At 43.7% G+C, this 27,500-nt stretch overlaps 1 protein-coding gene across 2 annotated transcripts in view; it reads left to right on the top strand.

Moving 5' to 3' along the window:
* The window catches only part of LOC140364303 (disco-interacting protein 2 homolog C-like), an 83,079-nt gene that overhangs the window by 24,760 nt on the left and 30,819 nt on the right, over positions 1 to 27,500 (top strand). For both annotated transcript variants that reach the window (XM_072450398.1, XM_072450396.1), the window contains 8 exons: positions 564 to 686; positions 789 to 935; positions 1,412 to 1,531; positions 1,675 to 1,872; positions 2,318 to 2,409; positions 25,117 to 25,227; positions 26,005 to 26,128; positions 26,700 to 26,809. In XM_072450398.1, the coding sequence (XP_072306499.1) occupies positions 564 to 686; positions 789 to 935; positions 1,412 to 1,531; positions 1,675 to 1,872; positions 2,318 to 2,409; positions 25,117 to 25,227; positions 26,005 to 26,128; positions 26,700 to 26,809 (1,025 nt within the window). The remainder of the gene's footprint in view (positions 1 to 563; positions 687 to 788; positions 936 to 1,411; positions 1,532 to 1,674; positions 1,873 to 2,317; positions 2,410 to 25,116; positions 25,228 to 26,004; positions 26,129 to 26,699; positions 26,810 to 27,500) is intronic.

Below are 27,500 nucleotides of genomic sequence, written 5' to 3'. Positions count from 1 at the left end.
ACACACCACGGTACACGACACACACAACACACACAACACACACACTACGGTACACGACACACACAACACACACAACACACACTCACTCTGTGACCCCTGTGTGATCCTGTGTGACCCTGTTTGACCCCTGTGTGACCCTGTTTGACCCCGTGTGACCCCTTTTTGACCCCTGTGTGACCCTGTGTGACCCTGTGTGACCCTGTTTGACCCCTGTGTGACCCTGTGTGACCCTGTGTGACCCTGTGTGACCCTGTTTGACCCCTGTGTGACCCTGTTTGACCCCTTCGTGACCCTGTGTGACCCTGTTTGACCCTGTTTGACCCCTGTGTGACCCTGTGTGACCCTGTGTGACCCTGTGTGACCCTGTTTGACCCCTGTGTGACCCTGTGTGACCCTGTGTGACCCTGTTTGACCCCTGTGTGACCCTGTGTGACCCTGTGTGACCCTGTGTGACCCTGTTTGACCCCTGTGTGGCCCTGTTTGACCCCTGTTTGACCCTGTTTGACCCCTTCGTGACCCTGTGTGACCCTGTTTGACCCTGTGTGACCCTGTGTGACCCTCAGGTATCGGGCATCTGTCTCTGAAGAGGAAAGGAGCTCTGAGCGTGGCAGAAAATGGCGGCTCGTTGCGTCGCTCCTGTGAGTTCGGGTCAGACATGCTCTGGCCGCCGCCCCTCGAGTCGGACGGTACGGAACAGCCAATCACACGTCTTTATTCAGTCCTTTTGCTTCTGCTGTAAACGTGGTCAAACATAAAGAGTGATGACCGTGTTCTTCTGTCTCGTGTAGAGAACCACTCGGCTCCGCCCGACGTCACCGGGTACTCCTCCGACTCGCCGCACTCACACACAGAGCGCCACCACATGTCCAACATGGGAACTATCGCCCGCAACACGCAGAAGTACGGCAACGCTGAGAGGATGGAGACTGGAGACGGTAAGACCTTTGTAACCATGGAAACACACCACCTTAAGCAGACTCTGAAGCTTCTGAAGCTTCTGAAGCCTCTGAAGCCTCTGAAGCCTCTGAAGCTTCTGAAGCCTCTGAAGCCTCTGAAGCCTCTGAAGCTTCTGAAGCCTCTGAAGCCTCTGAAGCCTCTGAAGCTTCTGAAGCTTCTGAAGCCTCTGAAGCCTCTGAAGCTTCTGAAGCTTCTGAAGCCTCTGAAGCCTCTGAAGCCTCTGAAGCTTCTGAAGCCTCTGAAGCCTCTGAAGCCTCTGAAGCTTCTGAAGCCTCTGAAGCCTCTGAAGCTTCTGAAGCTTCTGAAGCCTCTGAAGCTTCTGAAGCTTCTGAAGCCTCTGAAGCCTCTGAAGCCTCTGAAGCTTCTGAAGCCTCTGAAGCTTCTGAAGCCTCTGAAGCCTCTGAAGCCTCTGAAGCCTCTGAAGCTTCTGAAGCCTCTGTGTTTGTGTGTTCAGGAGTTCCAGTGAGCAGTCGAGTGTCTGCAAAGATCCAGCAGCTCGTGAACACCCTGAAGCAGCCGCGCAGACCGCCGCTCAGAGAGTTCTTTGTGGACGACTTCGATGAGCTCTTAGAAGGTCAGACTCACCCTGTCACCTAAAGGCCCCACACGGGGGGCGAGGCGCTCTGTCCCGGGCTGATCCAAAGGGCCTGATCCAAAGGGCCTGATCCAAAGGGCAGAAGCACATTCTCACCCCGTTTCCCTCTCTCTCCTCCACAGTCCAGCAGCCCGACCCAAACCAGCCGCGCCCGGAGGGAGCAGAGATGCTCCCGGTCCGGGGCGAGGCTCTGGGCGTGGTCACAAACTGGCCTCCGTCTCTGGAGGCGGCTCTGCAGCGCTGGGGCACCATCTCCCCCAAAGCCCCCTGCCTCACCAGCCTGGACACGGCCGGGAAGCCGCTCTACGTCCTCACATACGGTACAAACGCCACAGAAAACAGAAGGGTCAAAGGTCGCTGAAGCTCTGACCTCAGACGCAGTTTGGGTCAGACTTCTGAGAGACGCCCCTTTAGTCCATTCAATTTATATCATCAAAATGGACTTATTATAATCATTATTAACATTGTTAATGTCTTGAACATAAAAAGGCAGCAGTTGATCATTTTTGTGCTGAATAATCCTGCAATTATTCTTACAATAAATCAATTGAATGAAAAATGCCCGTAAATATCAGACTTTTGTAAGTTTGACCAGATTGACCTCTCCATGGAGACCACCTCGAGGTCTTCGAGGTCCTCGGGATGGAGACCACCTTGAGGTCCTCTCGATGGAGACCACCTCGAGGTCCTCTCCATGGAGACCACCTTCTAGGTCCTTGTGATGGAGACCACTCACTGACCCTTGTGTGCACACTGTGGTCTCAGGGAAACTGTGGTCTCGCAGCATCAAACTGGCGTACAACATCCTCCACAAACTGGGCAGCAAACTGGAGCCCATGGTGCGGCCGGGGGACCGGGTAAGTCTGTTTATCATTCCGACATCGCAGTGTCATCAGTTGAGTCTGTGTCCGAGCATTCGCCTGCTCCTGTATCCATCAGTTGTTTCCATTGCAGGTGTTTTTATGTCTCTAATACAAGTTTAATCCCTTTAAACTCTCGTGTACTTGTCCACCATTGGATAAAAACATGATTATAAAGGTCAAACATACCGTAACTCTCTGACCTTTATTTACCTTTAAAAAGTCCTTCATCATTGTGTGGTCCGTGTCATCCATTTCTTTGTGATTTACCAGAAGAATAAGCCAAAGGAGTTCTGAGGCTCAAAGACATTGTTCTAAAATTAAGTGGGAGGGCAATAACCCTGAACGTATAAGACCTGTACAGGAACCCCCGGCACCACATTACTCTCAGTATTAGACCTGTACAGGAACCCCCGGCACCACATGACTCTCAGTATAAGACCTGTACAGGAACCCCCGGCACCACATGACTCTCAGTATTAGCCCTGTACAGGAACCCCTGGCACCACATTACTCTCAGTATAAGACCTGTACAGGAACCCCCGGCACCACATGACTCTCAGTATAAGACCTGTACAGGAACCCCCGGCACCACATTACTCTCAGTATAAGACCTGTACAGGAACCCCCGGCACCACATGACTCTCAGTATTAGACCTGTACAGGAACCCCCGGCACCACATGACTCTCAGTATTAGACCTGTACAGGAACCCCCGGCACCACATGACTCTCAGTATTAGACCTGTACACAGCTTTATACCACTCTGAGGTGTGTCTTTTGAGCTTTATACACTCTGAGGCGTGTCTTTAGAGCTTTATACCACTCTGAGCTGTGTCTTTAGAGCTTTATACCACTCTGAGGTGTGTCTTTAGAGCTTTATAGCACTCTGAGGTGTGTCTTTAGAGCTTTATAGCACTCTGAGGTGTCTTTAGAGCTTTATACCACTCTGAGGTGTGTCTTTAGAGCTTTATGACACTCTGAGGTGTGTCTTTAGAGCTTTATACCACTCTGAGGTGTGTCTTTAGAGCTTTATACCACTCTGAGCTGTGTCTTTAGAGCTTTATAAACTCTGAGGTGGCTTTAGAGCTTTATACCACTCTGAGGTGTGTCTTTAGAGCTTTATGACACTCTGAGGTGTGTCTTTAGAGCTTTATACCACTCTGCGGTGTGTCTTTAGAGCTTTATGACACTCTGAGGTGTGTCTTTAGAGCTTTATACCACTCTGAGCTGTGTCTTTAGAGCTTTATACACTCTGAGGTGTGTCTTTAGAGCTTTAGACATCTTTATACCACTCTGAGGTGTGTCTTTAGAGCTTTATGACACTCTGAGGTGTGTCTTTAGAGCTTTATACCACTCTGAGGTGTGTCTTTAGAGCTTTATACCACTCTGAGGTGTGTCTTTAGAGCTTTATGACACTCTGAGGTGTGTCTTTAGAGCTTTATACCACTCTGAGGTGTGTCTTTAGAGCTTTATGACACTCTGAGGTGTGTCTTTAGAGCTTTATACCACTCTGAGCTGTGTCTTTAGAGCTTTATACCACTCTGAGCTGTGTCTTTAGAGCTTTATACCACTCTGAGGTGTGTCTTTAGAGCTTTATACCACTCTGAGCTGTGTCTTTAGAGATTTATGACACTCTGAGGTGTGTCTTTAGAGCTTTATACCACTCTGAGCTGTGTCTTTAGAGCTTTATACACTCTGAGGGGTGTCTTTAGAGCTTTATACTACTCTGAGCTGTGTCTTTAGAGCTTTATACCACTCTGAGGTGTGTCTTTAGAGCTTTATGACACTCTGAGGTGTGTCTTTAGAGCTTTATACCACTCTGAGGTGTGTCTTTAGAGCTTTATACCACTCTGAGCTGTGTCTTTAGAGCTTTATACACTCTGAGGTGTGTCTTTAGAGCTTCTCTTTTGTTTGTGATTTTATTAGTTTAGAAAATCAGTTGGATTGATAATTTTTAATTTAGTTAATTTTACTGTATTTCTGTTTCTGTAATTTCTTTGTGATTTGAATGCATTTTTCCTGCTGTGAAGCACTTTGAATTGCCTTGTGTATGAAATGTGCTCTACAAATAAACTTGCCTTGCCTTGCCTTGCCTTTATACCACTCTGAGCTGTGTCTTTAGAGCTTTATACACTCTGAGGTGTGTCTTTAGAGCTTTATAAACTCTGAGGTGTCTTTAGAGCTTTATACCACTCTGAGGTGTGTCTTTAGAGCTTTATGACACTCTGAGGTGTGTCTTTAGAGCTTTATACCACTCTGAGGTGTGTCTTTAGAGCTTTATGACACTCTGAGGTGTGTCTTTAGAGCTTTAGACATCTTTATACCACTCTGAGGTGTGTCTTTAGAGCTTCATACCACTCTGAGGTGTGTCTTTAGAGCTTCATACCACACTGAGGTGTGTCTTTAGAGCTTTATACCACTCTGAGGTGTGTCTTTAGAGCTTTATGACACTCTGAGGTGTGTCTTTAGAGCTTTATACCACTCTGAGCTGTGTCTTTAGAGCTTTATACACTCTGAGGTGTGTCTTTAGAGCTTTACACCACTCTGAGGTGTGTCTTTAGAGCTTTACACCACTCTGAGGTGTGTCTTTAGAGCTTTATACCACTCTGAGGTGTGTCTTTAGAGATTTATGACACTCTGAGGTGTGTCTTTAGAGCTTTATGACACTCTGAGGTGTGTCTTTAGAGCTTTATACCACTCTGAGGTGTGTCTTTAGAGCTTTATGACACTCTGAGGTGTGTCTTTAGAGCTTTATCCCACTCTGAGCTGTGTCTTTAGAGCTTTATACACTCTGAGGTGTGTCTTTAGAGCTTTACACCACTCTGAGGTGTGTCTTTAGAGCTTTATACCACTCTGAGGTGTGTCTTTAGAGATTTATGACACTCTGAGGTGTGTCTTTAGAGCTTTATACCACTCTGAGCTGTGTCATTAGAGCTTTATACCACTCTGAGGTGTGTCTTTAGAGCTTTATACACTCTGAGGGGTGTCTTTAGAGCTTTATACCACTCTGAGCTGTGTCTTTAGAGCTTTATACCACTCTGAGGTGTGTCTTTAGAGCTTTATACCACTCTGAGCTGTGTCTTTAGAGATTTATGACACTCTGAGGTGTGTCTTTAGAGCTTTATACCACTCTGAGCTGTGTCTTTAGAGCTTTATACACTCTGAGGGGTGTCTTTAGAGCTTTATACTACTCTGAGCTGTGTCTTTAGAGCTTTATACCACTCTGAGGTGTGTCTTTAGAGCTTTATGACACTCTGAGGTGTGTCTTTAGAGCTTTATACCACTCTGAGGTGTGTCTTTAGAGCTTTATACCACTCTGAGCTGTGTCTTTAGAGCTTTATACACTCTGAGGTGTGTCTTTAGAGCTTCTCTTTTGTTTGTGATTTTATTAGTTTAGAAAATCAGTTGGATTGATAATTTTTAATTTAGTTAATTTTACTGTATTTCTGTTTCTGTAATTTCTTTGTGATTTGAATGCATTTTTCCTGCTGTGAAGCACTTTGAATTGCCTTGTGTATGAAATGTGCTCTACAAATAAACTTGCCTTGCCTTGCCTTGCCTTTATACCACTCTGAGCTGTGTCTTTAGAGCTTTATACACTCTGAGGTGTGTCTTTAGAGCTTTATAAACTCTGAGGTGTCTTTAGAGCTTTATACCACTCTGAGGTGTGTCTTTAGAGCTTTATGACACTCTGAGGTGTGTCTTTAGAGCTTTATACCACTCTGAGGTGTGTCTTTAGAGCTTTATGACACTCTGAGGTGTGTCTTTAGAGCTTTAGACATCTTTATACCACTCTGAGGTGTGTCTTTAGAGCTTCATACCACTCTGAGGTGTGTCTTTAGAGCTTCATACCACACTGAGGTGTGTCTTTAGAGCTTTATACCACTCTGAGGTGTGTCTTTAGAGCTTTATGACACTCTGAGGTGTGTCTTTAGAGCTTTATACCACTCTGAGCTGTGTCTTTAGAGCTTTATACACTCTGAGGTGTGTCTTTAGAGCTTTACACCACTCTGAGGTGTGTCTTTAGAGCTTTACACCACTCTGAGGTGTGTCTTTAGAGCTTTATACCACTCTGAGGTGTGTCTTTAGAGATTTATGACACTCTGAGGTGTGTCTTTAGAGCTTTATGACACTCTGAGGTGTGTCTTTAGAGCTTTATACCACTCTGAGGTGTGTCTTTAGAGCTTTATGACACTCTGAGGTGTGTCTTTAGAGCTTTATCCCACTCTGAGCTGTGTCTTTAGAGCTTTATACACTCTGAGGTGTGTCTTTAGAGCTTTACACCACTCTGAGGTGTGTCTTTAGAGCTTTATACCACTCTGAGGTGTGTCTTTAGAGATTTATGACACTCTGAGGTGTGTCTTTAGAGCTTTATACCACTCTGAGCTGTGTCATTAGAGCTTTATACCACTCTGAGGTGTGTCTTTAGAGCTTTATACACTCTGAGGGGTGTCTTTAGAGCTTTATACCACTCTGAGCTGTGTCTTTAGAGCTTTATACCACTCTGAGGTGTGTCTTTAGAGCTTTATACCACTCTGAGCTGTGTCTTTAGAGATTTATGACACTCTGAGGTGTGTCTTTAGAGCTTTATACCACTCTGAGCTGTGTCTTTAGAGCTTTATACACTCTGAGGGGTGTCTTTAGAGCTTTATACTACTCTGAGCTGTGTCTTTAGAGCTTTATACCACTCTGAGGTGTGTCTTTAGAGCTTTATAAACTCTGAGGTGTCTTTAGAGCTTTATACCACTCTGAGGTGTGTCTTTAGAGCTTTATGACACTCTGAGGTGTGTCTTTAGAGCTTTATACCACTCTGAGGTGTGTCTTTAGAGCTTTATGACACTCTGAGGTGTGTCTTTAGAGCTTTAGACATCTTTATACCACTCTGAGGTGTGTCTTTAGAGCTTCATACCACTCTGAGGTGTGTCTTTAGAGCTTCATACCACACTGAGGTGTGTCTTTAGAGCTTTATACCACTCTGAGGTGTGTCTTTAGAGCTTTATGACACTCTGAGGTGTGTCTTTAGAGCTTTATACCACTCTGAGCTGTGTCTTTAGAGCTTTATACACTCTGAGGTGTGTCTTTAGAGCTTTACACCACTCTGAGGTGTGTCTTTAGAGCTTTACACCACTCTGAGGTGTGTCTTTAGAGCTTTATACCACTCTGAGGTGTGTCTTTAGAGATTTATGACACTCTGAGGTGTGTCTTTCGAGCTTTATACCACTCTGAGCTGTGTCTTTAGAGCTTTATACCACTCTGAGGTGTGTCTTTAGAGCTTTATGACACTCTGAGCTCTGTCTTTAGAGCTTCATACCACTCTGAGGTGTGTCTTTAGAGCTTTATACCACTCTGAGGTGTGTCTTTAGAGCTTTATACAACTCTGAGCTGTGTCATTAGAGCTTTATACCACTCTGAGGTGTGTCTTTAGAGCTTTATACACTCTGAGGGGTGTCTTTAGAGCTTTATACCACTCTGAGCTGTGTCTTTAGAGCTTTATACCACTCTGAGGTGTGTCTTTAGAGCTTTATACCACTCTGAGCTGTGTCTTTAGAGATTTATGACACTCTGAGGTGTGTCTTTAGAGCTTTATACCACTCTGAGCTGTGTCTTTAGAGCTTTATACACTCTGAGGGGTGTCTTTAGAGCTTTATACTACTCTGAGCTGTGTCTTTAGAGCTTTATACCACTCTGAGGTGTGTCTTTAGAGCTTTATAAACTCTGAGGTGTCTTTAGAGCTTTATACCACTCTGAGGTGTGTCTTTAGAGCTTTATGACACTCTGAGGTGTGTCTTTAGAGCTTTAGACATCTTTATACCACTCTGAGGTGTGTCTTTAGAGCTTTATGACACTCTGAGGTGTGTCTTTAGAGCTTTATGACACTCTGAGGTGTGTCTTTAGAGCTTTATACCACTCTGAGGTGTGTCTTTAGAGCTTTATGACACTCTGAGGTGTGTCTTTAGAGCTTTATACCACTCTGAGCTGTGTCTTTAGAGCTTTATACACTCTGAGGTGTGTCTTTAGAGCTTTACACCACTCTGAGGTGTGTCTTTAGAGCTTTATACCACTCTGAGGTGTGTCTTTAGAGCTTTATACCACTCTGAGCTGTGTCATTAGAGCTTTATACCACTCTGAGCTGTGTCTTTAGAGCTTTATACACTCTGAGGTGTGTCTTTAGAGCTTTACACCACTCTGAGGTGTGTCTTTAGAGCTTTATACCACTCTGAGGTGTGTCTTTAGAGCTTTATACCACTCTGAGCTGTGTCATTAGAGCTTTATACCACTCTGAGGTGTGTCTTTAGAGCTTTATACACTCTGAGGGGTGTCTTTAGAGCTTTATACCACTCTGAGCTGTGTCTTTAGAGCTTTATACCACTCTGAGGTGTGTCTTTAGAGCTTCATACCACACTGAGGTGTGTCTTTAGAGCTTTATACCACTCTGAGGTGTGTCTTTAGAGCTTTATGACACTCTGAGGTGTGTCTTTAGAGCTTTATACCACTCTGAGCTGTGTCTTTAGAGCTTTATACACTCTGAGGTGTGTCTTTAGAGCTTTACACCACTCTGAGGTGTGTCTTTAGAGCTTTACACCACTCTGAGGTGTGTCTTTAGAGCTTTATACCACTCTGAGGTGTGTCTTTAGAGATTTATGACACTCTGAGGTGTGTCTTTAGAGCTTTATGACACTCTGAGGTGTGTCTTTAGAGCTTTATACCACTCTGAGGTGTGTCTTTAGAGCTTTATGACACTCTGAGGTGTGTCTTTAGAGCTTTATCCCACTCTGAGCTGTGTCTTTAGAGCTTTATACACTCTGAGGTGTGTCTTTAGAGCTTTACACCACTCTGAGGTGTGTCTTTAGAGCTTTATACCACTCTGAGGTGTGTCTTTAGAGATTTATGACACTCTGAGGTGTGTCTTTAGAGCTTTATACCACTCTGAGCTGTGTCATTAGAGCTTTATACCACTCTGAGGTGTGTCTTTAGAGCTTTATACACTCTGAGGGGTGTCTTTAGAGCTTTATACCACTCTGAGCTGTGTCTTTAGAGCTTTATACCACTCTGAGGTGTGTCTTTAGAGCTTTATACCACTCTGAGCTGTGTCTTTAGAGATTTATGACACTCTGAGGTGTGTCTTTAGAGCTTTATACCACTCTGAGCTGTGTCTTTAGAGCTTTATACACTCTGAGGGGTGTCTTTAGAGCTTTATACTACTCTGAGCTGTGTCTTTAGAGCTTTATACCACTCTGAGGTGTGTCTTTAGAGCTTTATAAACTCTGAGGTGTCTTTAGAGCTTTATACCACTCTGAGGTGTGTCTTTAGAGCTTTATGACACTCTGAGGTGTGTCTTTAGAGCTTTATACCACTCTGAGGTGTGTCTTTAGAGCTTTATGACACTCTGAGGTGTGTCTTTAGAGCTTTAGACATCTTTATACCACTCTGAGGTGTGTCTTTAGAGCTTCATACCACTCTGAGGTGTGTCTTTAGAGCTTCATACCACACTGAGGTGTGTCTTTAGAGCTTTATACCACTCTGAGGTGTGTCTTTAGAGCTTTATGACACTCTGAGGTGTGTCTTTAGAGCTTTATACCACTCTGAGCTGTGTCTTTAGAGCTTTATACACTCTGAGGTGTGTCTTTAGAGCTTTACACCACTCTGAGGTGTGTCTTTAGAGCTTTACACCACTCTGAGGTGTGTCTTTAGAGCTTTATACCACTCTGAGGTGTGTCTTTAGAGATTTATGACACTCTGAGGTGTGTCTTTCGAGCTTTATACCACTCTGAGCTGTGTCTTTAGAGCTTTATACCACTCTGAGGTGTGTCTTTAGAGCTTTATGACACTCTGAGCTCTGTCTTTAGAGCTTCATACCACTCTGAGGTGTGTCTTTAGAGCTTTATACCACTCTGAGGTGTGTCTTTAGAGCTTTATACAACTCTGAGCTGTGTCATTAGAGCTTTATACCACTCTGAGGTGTGTCTTTAGAGCTTTATACACTCTGAGGGGTGTCTTTAGAGCTTTATACCACTCTGAGCTGTGTCTTTAGAGCTTTATACCACTCTGAGGTGTGTCTTTAGAGCTTTATACCACTCTGAGCTGTGTCTTTAGAGATTTATGACACTCTGAGGTGTGTCTTTAGAGCTTTATACCACTCTGAGCTGTGTCTTTAGAGCTTTATACACTCTGAGGGGTGTCTTTAGAGCTTTATACTACTCTGAGCTGTGTCTTTAGAGCTTTATACCACTCTGAGGTGTGTCTTTAGAGCTTTATAAACTCTGAGGTGTCTTTAGAGCTTTATACCACTCTGAGGTGTGTCTTTAGAGCTTTATGACACTCTGAGGTGTGTCTTTAGAGCTTTAGACATCTTTATACCACTCTGAGGTGTGTCTTTAGAGCTTTATGACACTCTGAGGTGTGTCTTTAGAGCTTTATGACACTCTGAGGTGTGTCTTTAGAGCTTTATACCACTCTGAGGTGTGTCTTTAGAGCTTTATGACACTCTGAGGTGTGTCTTTAGAGCTTTATACCACTCTGAGCTGTGTCTTTAGAGCTTTATACACTCTGAGGTGTGTCTTTAGAGCTTTACACCACTCTGAGGTGTGTCTTTAGAGCTTTATACCACTCTGAGGTGTGTCTTTAGAGCTTTATACCACTCTGAGCTGTGTCATTAGAGCTTTATACCACTCTGAGGTGTGTCTTTAGAGCTTTATACACTCTGAGGGGTGTCTTTAGAGCTTTATACCACTCTGAGCTGTGTCTTTAGAGCTTTATACCACTCTGAGGTGTGTCTTTAGAGCTTTATACCACTCTGAGCTGTGTCTTTAGAGATTTATGACACTCTGAGGTGTGTCTTTAGAGCTTTATACCACTCTGAGCTGTGTCTTTAGAGCTTTATACACTCTGAGGGGTGTCTTTAGAGCTTTATACTACTCTGAGCTGTGTCTTTAGAGCTTTATACCACTCTGAGGTGTGTCTTTAGAGCTTTATAAACTCTGAGGTGTCTTTAGAGCTTTATACCACTCTGAGGTGTGTCTTTAGAGCTTTATGACACTCTGAGGTGTGTCTTTAGAGCTTTATACCACTCTGAGGTGTGTCTTTAGAGCTTTATGACACTCTGAGGTGTGTCTTTAGAGCTTTAGACATCTTTATACCACTCTGAGGTGTGTCTTTAGAGCTTCATACCACTCTGAGGTGTGTCTTTAGAGCTTCATACCACTCTGAGGTGTGTCTTACAGCTTTATACCACTCTGAGGTGTGTCTTTAGAGCTTTATGACACTCTGAGGTGTGTCTTTAGAGCTTTATACCACTCTGAGCTGTGTCTTTAGAGCTTTATACCACTCTGAGGTGTGTCTTTAGAGATTTATGACACTCTGAGGTGTGTCTTTCGAGCTTTATACCACTCTGAGCTGTGTCTTTAGAGCTTTATACACTCTGAGGGGTGTCTTTAGAGCTTTATACCACTCTGAGCTGTGTCTTTAGAGCTTTATACCACTCTGAGGTGTGTCTTTAGAGCTTTATACACTCTGAGGTGTCTTTAGAGCTTTATACCACTCTCAGGTGTGTCTTTAGAGCTTTATGACACTCTGAGGTGTGTCTTTAGAGCTTTATACCACTCTGAGCTGTGTCTTTAGAGCTTTATACACTCTGAGGTGTGTCTTTAGAGCTTCACACCACTCTGAGCTGTGTCTTTAGAGCTTTATAAACTCTGAGGTGTCTTTAGAGCTTTATACCACTCTGAGGTGTGTCTTTAGAGCTTTATGACACTCTGAGGTGTGTCTTTAGAGCTTTATACCACTCTGAGGTGTGTCTTTAGAGCTTTATGACACTCTGAGGTGTGTCTTTAGAGCTTTAGACATCTTTATACCACTCTGAGGTGTGTCTTTAGAGCTTCATACCACTCTGAGGTGTGTCTTTAGAGCTTCATACCACTCTGAGGTGTGTCTTTAGAGCTTTATACCACTCTGAGGTGTGTCTTTAGAGCTTTATGACACTCTGAGGTGTGTCTTTAGAGCTTTATACCACTCTGAGCTGTGTCTTTAGAGCTTTATACCACTCTGAGGTGTGTCTTTAGAGCTTTATACCACTCTGAGCTGTGTCTTTAGAGATTTATGACACTCTGAGGTGTGTCTTTAGAGCTTTATACCACTCTGAGCTGTGTCTTTAGAGCTTTATACACTCTGAGGGGTGTCTTTAGAGCTTTATACTACTCTGAGCTGTGTCTTTAGAGCTTTATACCACTCTGAGGTGTGTCTTTAGAGCTTTATAAACTCTGAGGTGTCTTTAGAGCTTTATACCACTCTGAGGTGTGTCTTTAGAGCTTTATGACACTCTGAGGTGTGTCTTTAGAGCTTTATACCACTCTGAGGTGTGTCTTTAGAGCTTTAGACATCTTTATACCACTCTGAGGTGTGTCTTTAGAGCTTCATACCACTCTGAGGTGTGTCTTTAGAGCTTCATACCACACTGAGGTGTGTCTTTAGAGCTTTATACCACTCTGAGGTGTGTCTTTAGAGCTTTATGACACTCTGAGGTGTGTCTTTAGAGCTTTATACCACTCTGAGCTGTGTCTTTAGAGCTTTATACACTCTGAGGTGTGTCTTTAGAGCTTTACACCACTCTGAGGTGTGTCTTTAGAGCTTTACACCACTCTGAGGTGTGTCTTTAGAGCTTTATACCACTCTGAGGTGTGTCTTTAGAGATTTATGACACTCTGAGCTCTGTCTTTAGAGCTTCATACCACTCTGAGGTGTGTCTTTAGAGCTTTATACCACTCTGAGGTGTGTCTTTAGAGCTTTATACCACTCTGAGCTGTGTCATTAGAGCTTTATACCACTCTGAGGTGTGTCTTTAGAGCTTTATACACTCTGAGGGGTGTCTTTAGAGCTTTATACCACTCTGAGCTGTGTCTTTAGAGCTTTATACCACTCTGAGGTGTGTCTTTAGAGCTTTATACCACTCTGAGCTGTGTCTTTAGAGCTTTATGACACTCTGAGGTGTGTCTTTAGAGCTTTATACCACTCTGAGCTGTGTCTTTAGAGCTTTATACACTCTGAGGTGTGTCTTTAGAGCTTTACACCACTCTGAGGTGTGTCTTTAGAGCTTTACACCACTCTGAGGTGTGTCTTTAGAGCTTTATACCACTCTGAGGTGTGTCTTTAGAGATTTATGACACTCTGAGGTGTGTCTTTCGAGCTTTATACCACTCTGAGCTGTGTCTTTAGAGCTTTATACCACTCTGAGGTGTGTCTTTAGAGCTTTATGACACTCTGAGCTCTGTCTTTAGAGCTTCATACCACTCTGAGGTGTGTCTTTAGAGCTTTATACCACTCTGAGGTGTGTCTTTAGAGCTTTATACCACTCTGAGCTGTGTCATTAGAGCTTTATACCACTCTGAGGTGTGTCTTTAGAGCTTTATACACTCTGAGGGGTGTCTTTAGAGCTTTATACCACTCTGAGCTGTGTCTTTAGAGCTTTATACCACTCTGAGGTGTGTCTTTAGAGCTTTATACCACTCTGAGCTGTGTCTTTAGAGATTTATGACACTCTGAGGTGTGTCTTTAGAGCTTTATACCACTCTGAGCTGTGTCTTTAGAGCTTTATACACTCTGAGGGGTGTCTTTAGAGCTTTATACTACTCTGAGCTGTGTCTTTAGAGCTTTATACCACTCTGAGGTGTGTCTTTAGAGCTTTATAAACTCTGAGGTGTCTTTAGAGCTTTATACCACTCTGAGGTGTGTCTTTAGAGCTTTATGACACTCTGAGGTGTGTCTTTAGAGCTTTAGACATCTTTATACCACTCTGAGGTGTGTCTTTAGAGCTTTATGACACTCTGAGGTGTGTCTTTAGAGCTTTATACCACTCTGAGGTGTGTCTTTAGAGCTTTTTGACACTCTGAGGTGTGTCTTTAGAGCTTTATACCACTCTGAGCTGTGTCTTTAGAGCTTTATACACTCTGAGGTGTGTCTTTAGAGCTTTATACCACTCTGATGTGTGTCTTTAGAGCTTTACACCACTCTGGGGTGTGTCTTTAGAGCTTTACACCACTCTGAGGTGTGTCTTTAGAGCTTTATACCACTCTGAGGTGTGTCTTTAGAGATTTATGACACTCTGAGGTGTGTCTTTAGAGCTTTATACCACTCTGAGCTGTGTCATTAGAGCTTTATACCACTCTGAGGTGTGTCTTTAGAGCTTTATACACTCTGAGGGGTGTCTTTAGAGCTTTATACCACTCTGAGCTGTGTCTTTAGAGCTTTATACCACTCTGAGCTGTGTCTTTAGAGATTTATGACACTCTGAGGTGTGTCTTTAGAGCTTTATACCACTCTGAGCTGTGTCTTTAGAGCTTTATACACTCTGAGGGGTGTCTTTAGAGCTTTATACTACTCTGAGCTGTGTCTTTAGAGCTTTATACCACTCTGAGGTGTGTCTTTAGAGCTTTATAAACTCTGAGGTGTCTTTAGAGCTTTATACCACTCTGAGGTGTGTCTTTAGAGCTTTATGACACTCTGAGGTGTGTCTTTAGAGCTTTATACCACTCTGAGGTGTGTCTTTAGAGCTTTATGACACTCTGAGGTGTGTCTTTAGAGCTTTAGACATCTTTATACCACTCTGAGGTGTGTCTTTAGAGCTTCATACCACTCTGAGGTGTGTCTTTAGAGCTTCATACCACTCTGAGGTGTGTCTTACAGCTTTATACCACTCTGAGGTGTGTCTTTAGAGCTTTATGACACTCTGAGGTGTGTCTTTAGAGCTTTATACCACTCTGAGCTGTGTCTTTAGAGCTTTATACACTCTGAGGGGTGTCTTTAGAGCTTTATACTACTCTGAGCTGTGTCTTTAGAGCTTTATACCACTCTGAGGTGTGTCTTTAGAGCTTTATAAACTCTGAGGTGTCTTTAGAGCTTTATACCACTCTGAGGTGTGTCTTTAGAGCTTTATGACACTCTGAGGTGTGTCTTTAGAGCTTTAGACATCTTTATACCACTCTGAGGTGTGTCTTTAGAGCTTTATGACACTCTGAGGTGTGTCTTTAGAGCTTTATACCACTCTGAGGTGTGTCTTTAGAGCTTTTTGACACTCTGAGGTGTGTCTTTAGAGCTTTATACCACTCTGAGCTGTGTCTTTAGAGCTTTATACACTCTGAGGTGTGTCTTTAGAGCTTTATACCACTCTGATGTGTGTCTTTAGAGCTTTACACCACTCTGGGGTGTGTCTTTAGAGCTTTACACCACTCTGAGGTGTGTCTTTAGAGCTTTATACCACTCTGAGGTGTGTCTTTAGAGATTTATGACACTCTGAGGTGTGTCTTTAGAGCTTTATACCACTCTGAGCTGTGTCATTAGAGCTTTATACCACTCTGAGGTGTGTCTTTAGAGCTTTATACACTCTGAGGGGTGTCTTTAGAGCTTTATACCACTCTGAGCTGTGTCTTTAGAGCTTTATACCACTCTGAGGTGTGTCTTTAGAGCTTTATACCACTCTGAGCTGTGTCTTTAGAGATTTATGACACTCTGAGGTGTGTCTTTAGAGCTTTATACCACTCTGAGCTGTGTCTTTAGAGCTTTATACACTCTGAGGGGTGTCTTTAGAGCTTTATACTACTCTGAGCTGTGTCTTTAGAGCTTTATACCACTCTGAGGTGTGTCTTTAGAGCTTTATAAACTCTGAGGTGTCTTTAGAGCTTTATACCACTCTGAGGTGTGTCTTTAGAGCTTTATGACACTCTGAGGTTTGTCTTTAGAGCTTCATACCACTCTGAGGTGTGTCTTACAGCTTTATACCACTCTGAGCTGTGTCTTTAGAGCTTTATACCACTCTGAGGTGTGTCTTTAGAGCTTTATAAACTCTGAGGTGTCTTTAGAGCTTTATACCACTCTGAGGTGTGTCTTTAGAGCTTTATGACACTCTGAGGTGTGTCTTTAGAGCTTTAGACATCTTTATACCACTCTGAGGTGTGTCTTTAGAGCTTTATGACACTCTGAGGTGTGTCTTTAGAGCTTTATGACACTCTGAGGTGTGTCTTTAGAGCTTTATACCACTCTGAGGTGTGTCTTTAGAGCTTTATGACACTCTGAGGTGTGTCTTTAGAGCTTTATACCACTCTGAGCTGTGTCTTTAGAGCTTTATACACTCTGAGGTGTGTCTTTAGAGCTTTACACCACTCTGAGGTGTGTCTTTAGAGCTTTATACCACTCTGAGGTGTGTCTTTAGAGCTTTATACCACTCTGAGCTGTGTCATTAGAGCTTTATACCACTCTGAGGTGTGTCTTTAGAGCTTTATACACTCTGAGGGGTGTCTTTAGAGCTTTATACCACTCTGAGCTGTGTCTTTAGAGCTTTATACCACTCTGAGGTGTGTCTTTAGAGCTTTATACCACTCTGAGCTGTGTCTTTAGAGATTTATGACACTCTGAGGTGTGTCTTTAGAGCTTTATACCACTCTGAGCTGTGTCTTTAGAGCTTTATACACTCTGAGGGGTGTCTTTAGAGCTTTATACTACTCTGAGCTGTGTCTTTAGAGCTTTATACCACTCTGAGGTGTGTCTTTAGAGCTTTATAAACTCTGAGGTGTCTTTAGAGCTTTATACCACTCTGAGGTGTGTCTTTAGAGCTTTATGACACTCTGAGGTGTGTCTTTAGAGCTTTATACCACTCTGAGGTGTGTCTTTAGAGCTTTATGACACTCTGAGGTGTGTCTTTAGAGCTTTAGACATCTTTATACCACTCTGAGGTGTGTCTTTAGAGCTTCATACCACTCTGAGGTGTGTCTTACAGCTTTATACCACTCTGAGGTGTGTCTTTAGAGCTTTATGACACTCTGAGGTGTGTCTTTAGAGCTTTATACCACTCTGAGCTGTGTCTTTAGAGCTTTATACACTCTGAGGTGTGTCTTTAGAGCTTTACACCACTCTGAGGTGTGTCTTTAGAGCTTTACACCACTCTGAGGTGTGTCTTTAGAGCTTTATACCACTCTGAGGTGTGTCTTTAGAGATTTATGACACTCTGAGGTGTGTCTTTCGAGCTTTATACCACTCTGAGCTGTGTCTTTAGAGCTTTATACACTCTGAGGGGTGTCTTTAGAGCTTTATACCACTCTGAGCTGTGTCTTTAGAGCTTTATACACTCTGAGGTGTCTTTAGAGCTTTATACCACTCTCAGGTGTGTCTTTAGAGCTTTATGACACTCTGAGGTGTGTCTTTAGAGCTTTATACCACTCTGAGCTGTGTCTTTAGAGCTTTATACACTCTGAGGTGTGTCTTTAGAGCTTCACACCACTCTGAGCTGTGTCTTTAGAGCTTTATAAACTCTGAGGTGTCTTTAGAGCTTTATACCACTCTGAGGTGTGTCTTTAGAGCTTTATGACACTCTGAGGTGTGTCTTTAGAGCTTTATACCACTCTGAGGTGTGTCTTTAGAGCTTTATGACACTCTGAGGTGTGTCTTTAGAGCTTTAGACATCTTTATACCACTCTGAGGTGTGTCTTTAGAGCTTCATACCACTCTGAGGTGTGTCTTTAGAGCTTCATACCACTCTGAGGTGTGTCTTTAGAGCTTTATACCACTCTGAGGTGTGTCTTTAGAGCTTTATGACACTCTGAGGTGTGTCTTTAGAGCTTTATACCACTCTGAGCTGTGTCTTTAGAGCTTTATACCACTCTGAGGTGTGTCTTTAGAGCTTTATACCACTCTGAGCTGTGTCTTTAGAGATTTATGACACTCTGAGGTGTGTCTTTAGAGCTTTATACCACTCTGAGCTGTGTCTTTAGAGCTTTATACACTCTGAGGGGTGTCTTTAGAGCTTTATACTACTCTGAGCTGTGTCTTTAGAGCTTTATACCACTCTGAGGTGTGTCTTTAGAGCTTTATAAACTCTGAGGTGTCTTTAGAGCTTTATACCACTCTGAGGTGTGTCTTTAGAGCTTTATGACACTCTGAGGTGTGTCTTTAGAGCTTTATACCACTCTGAGGTGTGTCTTTAGAGCTTTAGACATCTTTATACCACTCTGAGGTGTGTCTTTAGAGCTTCATACCACTCTGAGGTGTGTCTTTAGAGCTTCATACCACACTGAGGTGTGTCTTTAGAGCTTTATACCACTCTGAGGTGTGTCTTTAGAGCTTTATGACACTCTGAGGTGTGTCTTTAGAGCTTTATACCACTCTGAGCTGTGTCTTTAGAGCTTTATACACTCTGAGGTGTGTCTTTAGAGCTTTACACCACTCTGAGGTGTGTCTTTAGAGCTTTACACCACTCTGAGGTGTGTCTTTAGAGCTTTATACCACTCTGAGGTGTGTCTTTAGAGATTTATGACACTCTGAGCTCTGTCTTTAGAGCTTCATACCACTCTGAGGTGTGTCTTTAGAGCTTTATACCACTCTGAGGTGTGTCTTTAGAGCTTTATACCACTCTGAGCTGTGTCATTAGAGCTTTATACCACTCTGAGGTGTGTCTTTAGAGCTTTATACACTCTGAGGGGTGTCTTTAGAGCTTTATACCACTCTGAGCTGTGTCTTTAGAGCTTTATACCACTCTGAGGTGTGTCTTTAGAGCTTTATACCACTCTGAGCTGTGTCTTTAGAGCTTTATGACACTCTGAGGTGTGTCTTTAGAGCTTTATACCACTCTGAGCTGTGTCTTTAGAGCTTTATACACTCTGAGGTGTGTCTTTAGAGCTTTACACCACTCTGAGGTGTGTCTTTAGAGCTTTACACCACTCTGAGGTGTGTCTTTAGAGCTTTATACCACTCTGAGGTGTGTCTTTAGAGATTTATGACACTCTGAGGTGTGTCTTTCGAGCTTTATACCACTCTGAGCTGTGTCTTTAGAGCTTTATACCACTCTGAGGTGTGTCTTTAGAGCTTTATGACACTCTGAGCTCTGTCTTTAGAGCTTCATACCACTCTGAGGTGTGTCTTTAGAGCTTTATACCACTCTGAGGTGTGTCTTTAGAGCTTTATACCACTCTGAGCTGTGTCATTAGAGCTTTATACCACTCTGAGGTGTGTCTTTAGAGCTTTATACACTCTGAGGGGTGTCTTTAGAGCTTTATACCACTCTGAGCTGTGTCTTTAGAGCTTTATACCACTCTGAGGTGTGTCTTTAGAGCTTTATACCACTCTGAGCTGTGTCTTTAGAGATTTATGACACTCTGAGGTGTGTCTTTAGAGCTTTATACCACTCTGAGCTGTGTCTTTAGAGCTTTATACACTCTGAGGGGTGTCTTTAGAGCTTTATACTACTCTGAGCTGTGTCTTTAGAGCTTTATACCACTCTGAGGTGTGTCTTTAGAGCTTTATAAACTCTGAGGTGTCTTTAGAGCTTTATACCACTCTGAGGTGTGTCTTTAGAGCTTTATGACACTCTGAGGTGTGTCTTTAGAGCTTTAGACATCTTTATACCACTCTGAGGTGTGTCTTTAGAGCTTTATGACACTCTGAGGTGTGTCTTTAGAGCTTTATACCACTCTGAGGTGTGTCTTTAGAGCTTTTTGACACTCTGAGGTGTGTCTTTAGAGCTTTATACCACTCTGAGCTGTGTCTTTAGAGCTTTATACACTCTGAGGTGTGTCTTTAGAGCTTTATACCACTCTGATGTGTGTCTTTAGAGCTTTACACCACTCTGGGGTGTGTCTTTAGAGCTTTACACCACTCTGAGGTGTGTCTTTAGAGCTTTATACCACTCTGAGGTGTGTCTTTAGAGATTTATGACACTCTGAGGTGTGTCTTTAGAGCTTTATACCACTCTGAGCTGTGTCATTAGAGCTTTATACCACTCTGAGGTGTGTCTTTAGAGCTTTATACACTCTGAGGGGTGTCTTTAGAGCTTTATACCACTCTGAGCTGTGTCTTTAGAGCTTTATACCACTCTGAGCTGTGTCTTTAGAGATTTATGACACTCTGAGGTGTGTCTTTAGAGCTTTATACCACTCTGAGCTGTGTCTTTAGAGCTTTATACACTCTGAGGGGTGTCTTTAGAGCTTTATACTACTCTGAGCTGTGTCTTTAGAGCTTTATACCACTCTGAGGTGTGTCTTTAGAGCTTTATAAACTCTGAGGTGTCTTTAGAGCTTTATACCACTCTGAGGTGTGTCTTTAGAGCTTTATGACACTCTGAGGTGTGTCTTTAGAGCTTTATACCACTCTGAGGTGTGTCTTTAGAGCTTTATGACACTCTGAGGTGTGTCTTTAGAGCTTTAGACATCTTTATACCACTCTGAGGTGTGTCTTTAGAGCTTCATACCACTCTGAGGTGTGTCTTTAGAGCTTCATACCACTCTGAGGTGTGTCTTACAGCTTTATACCACTCTGAGGTGTGTCTTTAGAGCTTTATGACACTCTGAGGTGTGTCTTTAGAGCTTTATACCACTCTGAGCTGTGTCTTTAGAGCTTTATACACTCTGAGGGGTGTCTTTAGAGCTTTATACTACTCTGAGCTGTGTCTTTAGAGCTTTATACCACTCTGAGGTGTGTCTTTAGAGCTTTATAAACTCTGAGGTGTCTTTAGAGCTTTATACCACTCTGAGGTGTGTCTTTAGAGCTTTATGACACTCTGAGGTGTGTCTTTAGAGCTTTAGACATCTTTATACCACTCTGAGGTGTGTCTTTAGAGCTTTATGACACTCTGAGGTGTGTCTTTAGAGCTTTATACCACTCTGAGGTGTGTCTTTAGAGCTTTTTGACACTCTGAGGTGTGTCTTTAGAGCTTTATACCACTCTGAGCTGTGTCTTTAGAGCTTTATACACTCTGAGGTGTGTCTTTAGAGCTTTATACCACTCTGATGTGTGTCTTTAGAGCTTTACACCACTCTGGGGTGTGTCTTTAGAGCTTTTTGACACTCTGAGGTGTGTCTTTAGAGCTTTATACCACTCTGAGCTGTGTCTTTAGAGCTTTATACACTCTGAGGTGTGTCTTTAGAGCTTTACACCACTCTGAGGTGTGTCTTTAGAGCTTTATACCACTCTGAGGTGTGTCTTTAGAGATTTATGACACTCTGAGGTGTGTCTTTAGAGCTTTATACCACTCTGAGCTGTGTCATTAGAGCTTTATACCACTCTGAGGTGTGTCTTTAGAGCTTTATACACTCTGAGGGGTGTCTTTAGAGCTTTATACCACTCTGAGCTGTGTCTTTAGAGCTTTATACCACTCTGAGGTGTGTCTTTAGAGCTTTATACCACTCTGAGCTGTGTCTTTAGAGATTTATGACACTCTGAGGTGTGTCTTTAGAGCTTTATACCACTCTGAGCTGTGTCTTTAGAGCTTTATACACTCTGAGGGGTGTCTTTAGAGCTTTATACTACTCTGAGCTGTGTCTTTAGAGCTTTATACCACTCTGAGGTGTGTCTTTAGAGCTTTATAAACTCTGAGGTGTCTTTAGAGCTTTATACCACTCTGAGGTGTGTCTTTAGAGCTTTATGACACTCTGAGGTTTGTCTTTAGAGCTTCATACCACTCTGAGGTGTGTCTTACAGCTTTATACCACTCTGAGGTGTGTCTTTAGAGCTTTATGACACTCTGAGGTGTGTCTTTAGAGCTTTATACCACTCTGAGCTGTGTCTTTAGAGCTTTATACACTCTGAGGTGTGTCTTTAGAGCTTTACACCACTCTGAGGTGTGTCTTTAGAGCTTTACACCACTCTGAGGTGTGTCTTTAGAGCTTTATACCACTCTGAGGTGTGTCTTTAGAGATTTATGACACTCTGAGGTGTGTCTTTTCGAGCTTTATACCACTCTGAGCTGTGTCTTTAGAGCTTTATACACTCTGAGGGGTGTCTTTAGAGCTTTATACCACTCTGAGCTGTGTCTTTAGAGCTTTATACCACTCTGAGGTGTGTCTTTAGAGCTTTATACACTCTGAGGTGTCTTTAGAGCTTTATACCACTCTCAGGTGTGTCTTTAGAGCTTTATGACACTCTGAGGTGTGTCTTTAGAGCTTTATACCACTCTGAGCTGTGTCTTTAGAGCTTTATACACTCTGAGGTGTCTTTAGAGCTTTATACCACTCTGAGGTGTGTCTTTAGAGCTTTATAAACTCTGAGGTGTCTTTAGAGCTTTATACCACTCTGAGGTGTGTCTTTAGAGCTTTATGACACTCTGAGGTGTGTCTTTAGAGCTTTATACCACTCTGAGGTGTGTCTTTAGAGCTTTATGACACTCTGAGGTGTGTCTTTAGAGCTTTATACCACTCTGAGGTGTGTCTTTAGAGCTTTATGACACTCTGAGGTGTGTCTTTAGAGCTTTAGACATCTTTATACCACTCTGAGGTGTGTCTTTAGAGCTTCATACCACTCTGAGCTGTGTCTTACAGCTTTATAGCACTCTGAGGTGTCTTTAGAGCTTTATGACACTCTGAGGTGTGTCTTTAGAGCTTTATACCACTCTGAGCTGTGTCTTTAGAGCTTTATACACTCTGAGGTGTGTCTTTAGAGCTTTACACCACTCTGAGGTGTGTCTTTAGAGCTTTACACCACTCTGAGGTGTGTCTTTAGAGCTTTATACCACTCTGAGGTGTGTCTTTAGAGATTTACGACACTCTGAGGTGTGTCTTTCGAGCTTTATACCACTCTGAGCTGTGTCTTTAGAGCTTTATACACTCTGAGGGGTGTCTTTAGAGCTTTATACCACTCTGAGCTGTGTCTTTAGAGCTTTATACCACTCTGAGGTGTGTCTTTAGAGCTTTATACACTCTGAGGTGTCTTTAGAGCTTTATACCACTCTCAGGTGTGTCTTTAGAGCTTTATGACACTCTGAGGTGTGTCTTTAGAGCTTTATACCACTCTGAGCTGTGTCTTTAGAGCTTTATACACTCTGAGGTGTGTCTTTAGAGCTTTATACACTCTGAGGTGTCTTTAGAGCTTTATACCACTCTCAGGTGTGTCTTTAGAGCTTTATGACACTCTGAGGTGTGTCTTTAGAGCTTTATACCACTCTGAGGTGTGTCTTTAGAGCTTTATGACACTCTGAGGTGTGTCTTTAGAGCTTTATACACTCTGAGGTGTCTTTAGAGCTTTATACCACTCTCAGGTGTGTCTTTAGAGCTTTATGACACTCTGAGGTGTGTCTTTAGAGCTTTATACCACTCTGAGGTGTGTCTTTAGAGCTTTATACCACTCTGAGGTGTGTCTTTAGAGCTTTATGACACTCTGAGGTGTGTCTTTAGAGCTTTAGACATCTTTATACCACTCTGAGGTGTGTCTTTAGAGCTTCATAACACTCTGAGGTGTGTCTTTAGAGCTTCATACCACTCTGAGGTGTGTCTTTAGAGCTTTATACCACTCTGAGGTGTGTCTTTAGAGCTTTATGACACTCTGAGGTGTGTCTTTAGAGCTTTATACCACTCTGAGCTGTGTCTTTAGAGCTTTATACACTCTGAGGTGTGTCTTTAGAGCTTTACACCACTCTGAGGTGTGTCTTTAGAGCTTTACACCACTCTGAGGTGTGTCTTTAGAGCTTTATACCACTCTGAGGTGTGTCTTTAGAGATTTATGACACTCTGAGGTGTGTCTTTCGAGCTTTATACCACTCTGAGCTGTGTCTTTAGAGCTTTATACACTCTGAGGTGTGTCTTTAGAGCTTTATACCACTCTGAGCTGTGTCTTTAGAGCTTTATACCACTCTGAGCTGTGTCTTTAGAGCTTTATACACTCTGAGGGGTCTCTTTAGAGCTTTATACCACTCTGAGCTGTGTCTTTAGAGCTTTATACCACTCTGAGGTGTGTCTTTAGAGCTTTATACACTCTGAGGTGTCTTTAGAGCTTTATACCACTCTGAGGTGTGTCTTTAGAGCTTTATGACACTCTGAGGTGTGTCTTTAGAGCTTTATACCACTCTCAGGTGTGTCTTTAGAGCTTTATGACACTCTGAGGTGTGTCTTTAGAACTTTATATATCTTTATACCACTCTGAGCTGTGTCTTTAGAGCTTTATACCACTCTGAGGTGTGTCTTTAGAGCTTTATACACTCTGAGGTGTGTCTTTAGACCTTTATGACACTCTGAGCTGTGTCTTTAGAGCTTCATACCACTCTGAGGTGTGTCTTTAGAGCTTTATACCACTCTGAGGTGTGTCTTTAGAGCTTTATACACTCTGAGGTGTGTCTTTAGAGCTTTATACCACTCTGAGGTGTGTCTTTAGAGCTTTATACACTCTGAGGTGTGTCTTTAGAGCTTTATACCACTCTGAGGTGTGTCTTTAGAGCTTTATACCACTCTGAGGTGTGTCTTTAGAGCTTTATACACTCTGAGGTGTGTCTTTAGAGCTTTATACCACTCTGAGGTGTGTCTTTAGAGCTTTATACACTCTGAGGTGAACCCATCGCTCCTGGAGATTTATTGTTCTTTAATCTTTAGATTGCACCTTGTATTTCCATTCTAGTCTATGGCTATAATTTGTCCTCTTGAGACTGCTTTGGAAGCGTCCCAAAGGAAGTTTCTCCAGTGTCAGAATAATAATCAGAATCATCTGTCCCATCAGTGCCAACAGTTTAGGTCATCATAAGTCAAACTGCAGAAAGAACAGTTTAGGTCATCATAAGTCAAACTGCAGAAAGAACAGTTTAGGTCATCATAAGTCAAACTGCAGAAAGAACAGTTTAGGTCATCATAAGTCAAACTGCAGAAAGAACAGTTTAGGTCATCATAAGTCAAACTGCAGAAAGAACAGTTTAGGTCATCATAAGTCAAACTGCAGAAGGAACCGTCTGAACACGTTTGTTTTCCTGCAGGTGGCGCTGGTGTTCCCTAATAACGACCCTGTGGCGTTCATGGTGGCGTTTTACGGCTGTTTACTGGCTGAAGTGGTGCCAGTGCCAATCGAGGTCCCTCTGAGTCGAAAGGTACAAGATCCTCCAAACCCTCCTGGTTTAGTCCTGGTTTAGACCTGGTTTAGTCCTGGTTTAGACCTGGTTTAGACCTAGTTTAGTCCTGGTTTAGACCTGGTTTAGTCCTGGTTTAGACCTGGTTTAGTCCTGGTTTAGACCTGGTTTAGACCTGGTTTAGACCTGGTTTAGTCCTGGTTTAGCCCTGGTTTAGTCCTGGTCTAGTCCTGGTTTAGTCCTGGTTTAGCCCTGGTTTAGTCCTGGTTTAGCCCTGGTTTAGTCCTGGTTTAGTCCTGGTTTAGACCTGGTTTAGACCTGGTGTAGTCCTGGTTTAGCCCTGGTTTAGACCTGGTTTAGTCCTGGTTTTGTCCTGGTTTAGTCCTGGTTTAGTCCTGGTTTAGTCCTGGTTTAGACCTGGTTTAGTCCTGGTTTAGACCTGGTTTAGACCTGGTTTAGACCTGGTTTAGTCCTGGTTTAGCCCTGGTTTAGTCCTGGTTTAGCCCTGGTTTAGTCCTGGTTTAGTCCTGGTTTAGTCCTGGTTTAGACCTGGTTTAGTCCTAGTTTAGTCCTGGTTTAGTCCTGGTTTAGCCCTGGTTTAGTCCTGGTTTAGTCCTGGTTTAGACCTAGTTTAGTCCTGGTTTAGTCCTGGTTTAGTCCTGGTTTAGTCCTGGTTTAGACCTAGTTTAGTCCTGGTTTAGTCCTGGTTTAGTCCTGGTTTAGTCCTGGTTTAGACCTAGTTTAGTCCTGGTTTAGTCCTGGTTTAGTCCTGGTTTAGTCCTGGTCTTCTCTGTGCAGGATGCTGGAAGTCAGCAGATTGGTTTCCTTCTGGGCAGTTGTGGTGTCACAGTGGCACTGACCAGTGACGCCTGCCACAAAGGACTGCCTAAGAGCGCCACGGGGGAGATCCCACAGTTCAAAGGTCAGAGGTTGTGTGAGGTCACCGCCCTTTTCCTCTTCATCCTCTTCTCCAGGCTGGCTCTCCTTCTCTCTCCTCTCTCCTCCTCTCCTCCTCTCTCCTCTTCTCTTCACTCCTCTTCTCCTCTCTCCTTCTCTCTTCACTCCTCTTCTCCTCTCTCCTCCTCTCTTCACTCCTCTCCTCCTCTCTCTTCCTCTCCTCCTCTCTCCTCCTCTCTCCTCCTCTCTTCACTCCTCCCCTCCTCTATCCTCCTCTCTCCTCCTCTCTTCACTCCTCTCCTCCTGTCTCCTCCTCTCTTCACTCCTCTCTCCTCCTCTCTTCACTCCTCTCCTCCTCTCTCCTCCTCTCTCCTCCTCTCCTCCTCTCTCCTCCTCTCTTCACTCCTCCCCTCCTCTCTTCTCCTCTCTCCTCCTCTCTTCACTCCTCTCCTCCTCTCTCCTCCTCTCTTCACTCCTCTCCTCCTCTCTCCTCCTCTCTTCACTCCTCCCCTCCTCTCTCCTCCTCTCTCCTCCTCTCTTCACTCCTCTTCTCCTCTCTCCTCCTCTCTTCACTCCTCTCCTCCTCTCTCCTCCAGGCTGGCCGAAGCTGCTGTGGTTTGTGACGGAGTCAAAACATTTGTCCAAACCTCCCAGAGACTGGTTTCCTCACATCAAGGACGCCAACAACGACACGGCGTACATCGAGGTGAGTGACACGGCGTACATCGAGGTGAGTGACACGACGTACATCGAGGTGAGTGACACGGCGTACATCGAGGTGAGTGACACGACGTACATCGAGGTGAGTGACACGACGTACATCGAGGTGAGTGACACGACGTACATCGAGGTGAGTGACACGACGTACATCGAGGTGAGTGACACGACGTACATCGAGGTGAGTGACACGACGTACATCGAGGTGAGTGACACGACGTACATCGAGGTGAGTGACACGACGTACATCGAGGTGAGTGACACGACGTACATCGAGGTGAGTGACACGACGTACATCGAGGTGAGTGACACGACGTACATCGAGGTGAGTGACACGGCGTACATCGAGGTGAGTGACACGGCGTACATCGAGGTGAGTGACACGGCGTACATCGAGGTGAGTGACACGACGTACATCGAGGTGAGTGACACGGCGTACATCGAGGTGAGTGACACGGCGTACATCGAGGTGAGTGACACGGCGTACATCGAGGTGAGTGACACGACGTACATCGAGGTGAGTGACACGGCGTACATCGAGGTGAGTGACACGGCGTACATCGAGGTGAGTGACACGGCGTACATCGAGGTGAGTGACACGACGTACATCGAGGTGAGTGACACGGCGTACATCGAGGTGAGTGACACGGCGTACATCGAGGTGAGTGACACGACGTACA

This window comes from Eucyclogobius newberryi, unplaced genomic scaffold (genome assembly GCF_026437365.1).
Source record: "Eucyclogobius newberryi isolate DKJ021-1_F unplaced genomic scaffold, fEucNew1.0.hap1 SCAF_18, whole genome shotgun sequence".
Classification (NCBI taxonomy): domain Eukaryota; kingdom Metazoa; phylum Chordata; class Actinopteri; order Gobiiformes; family Gobiidae; genus Eucyclogobius; species Eucyclogobius newberryi.
The sequence above is the reverse complement of the archived record's forward strand: the minus strand, read 5'-3'. Positions and strand labels throughout refer to the sequence as shown.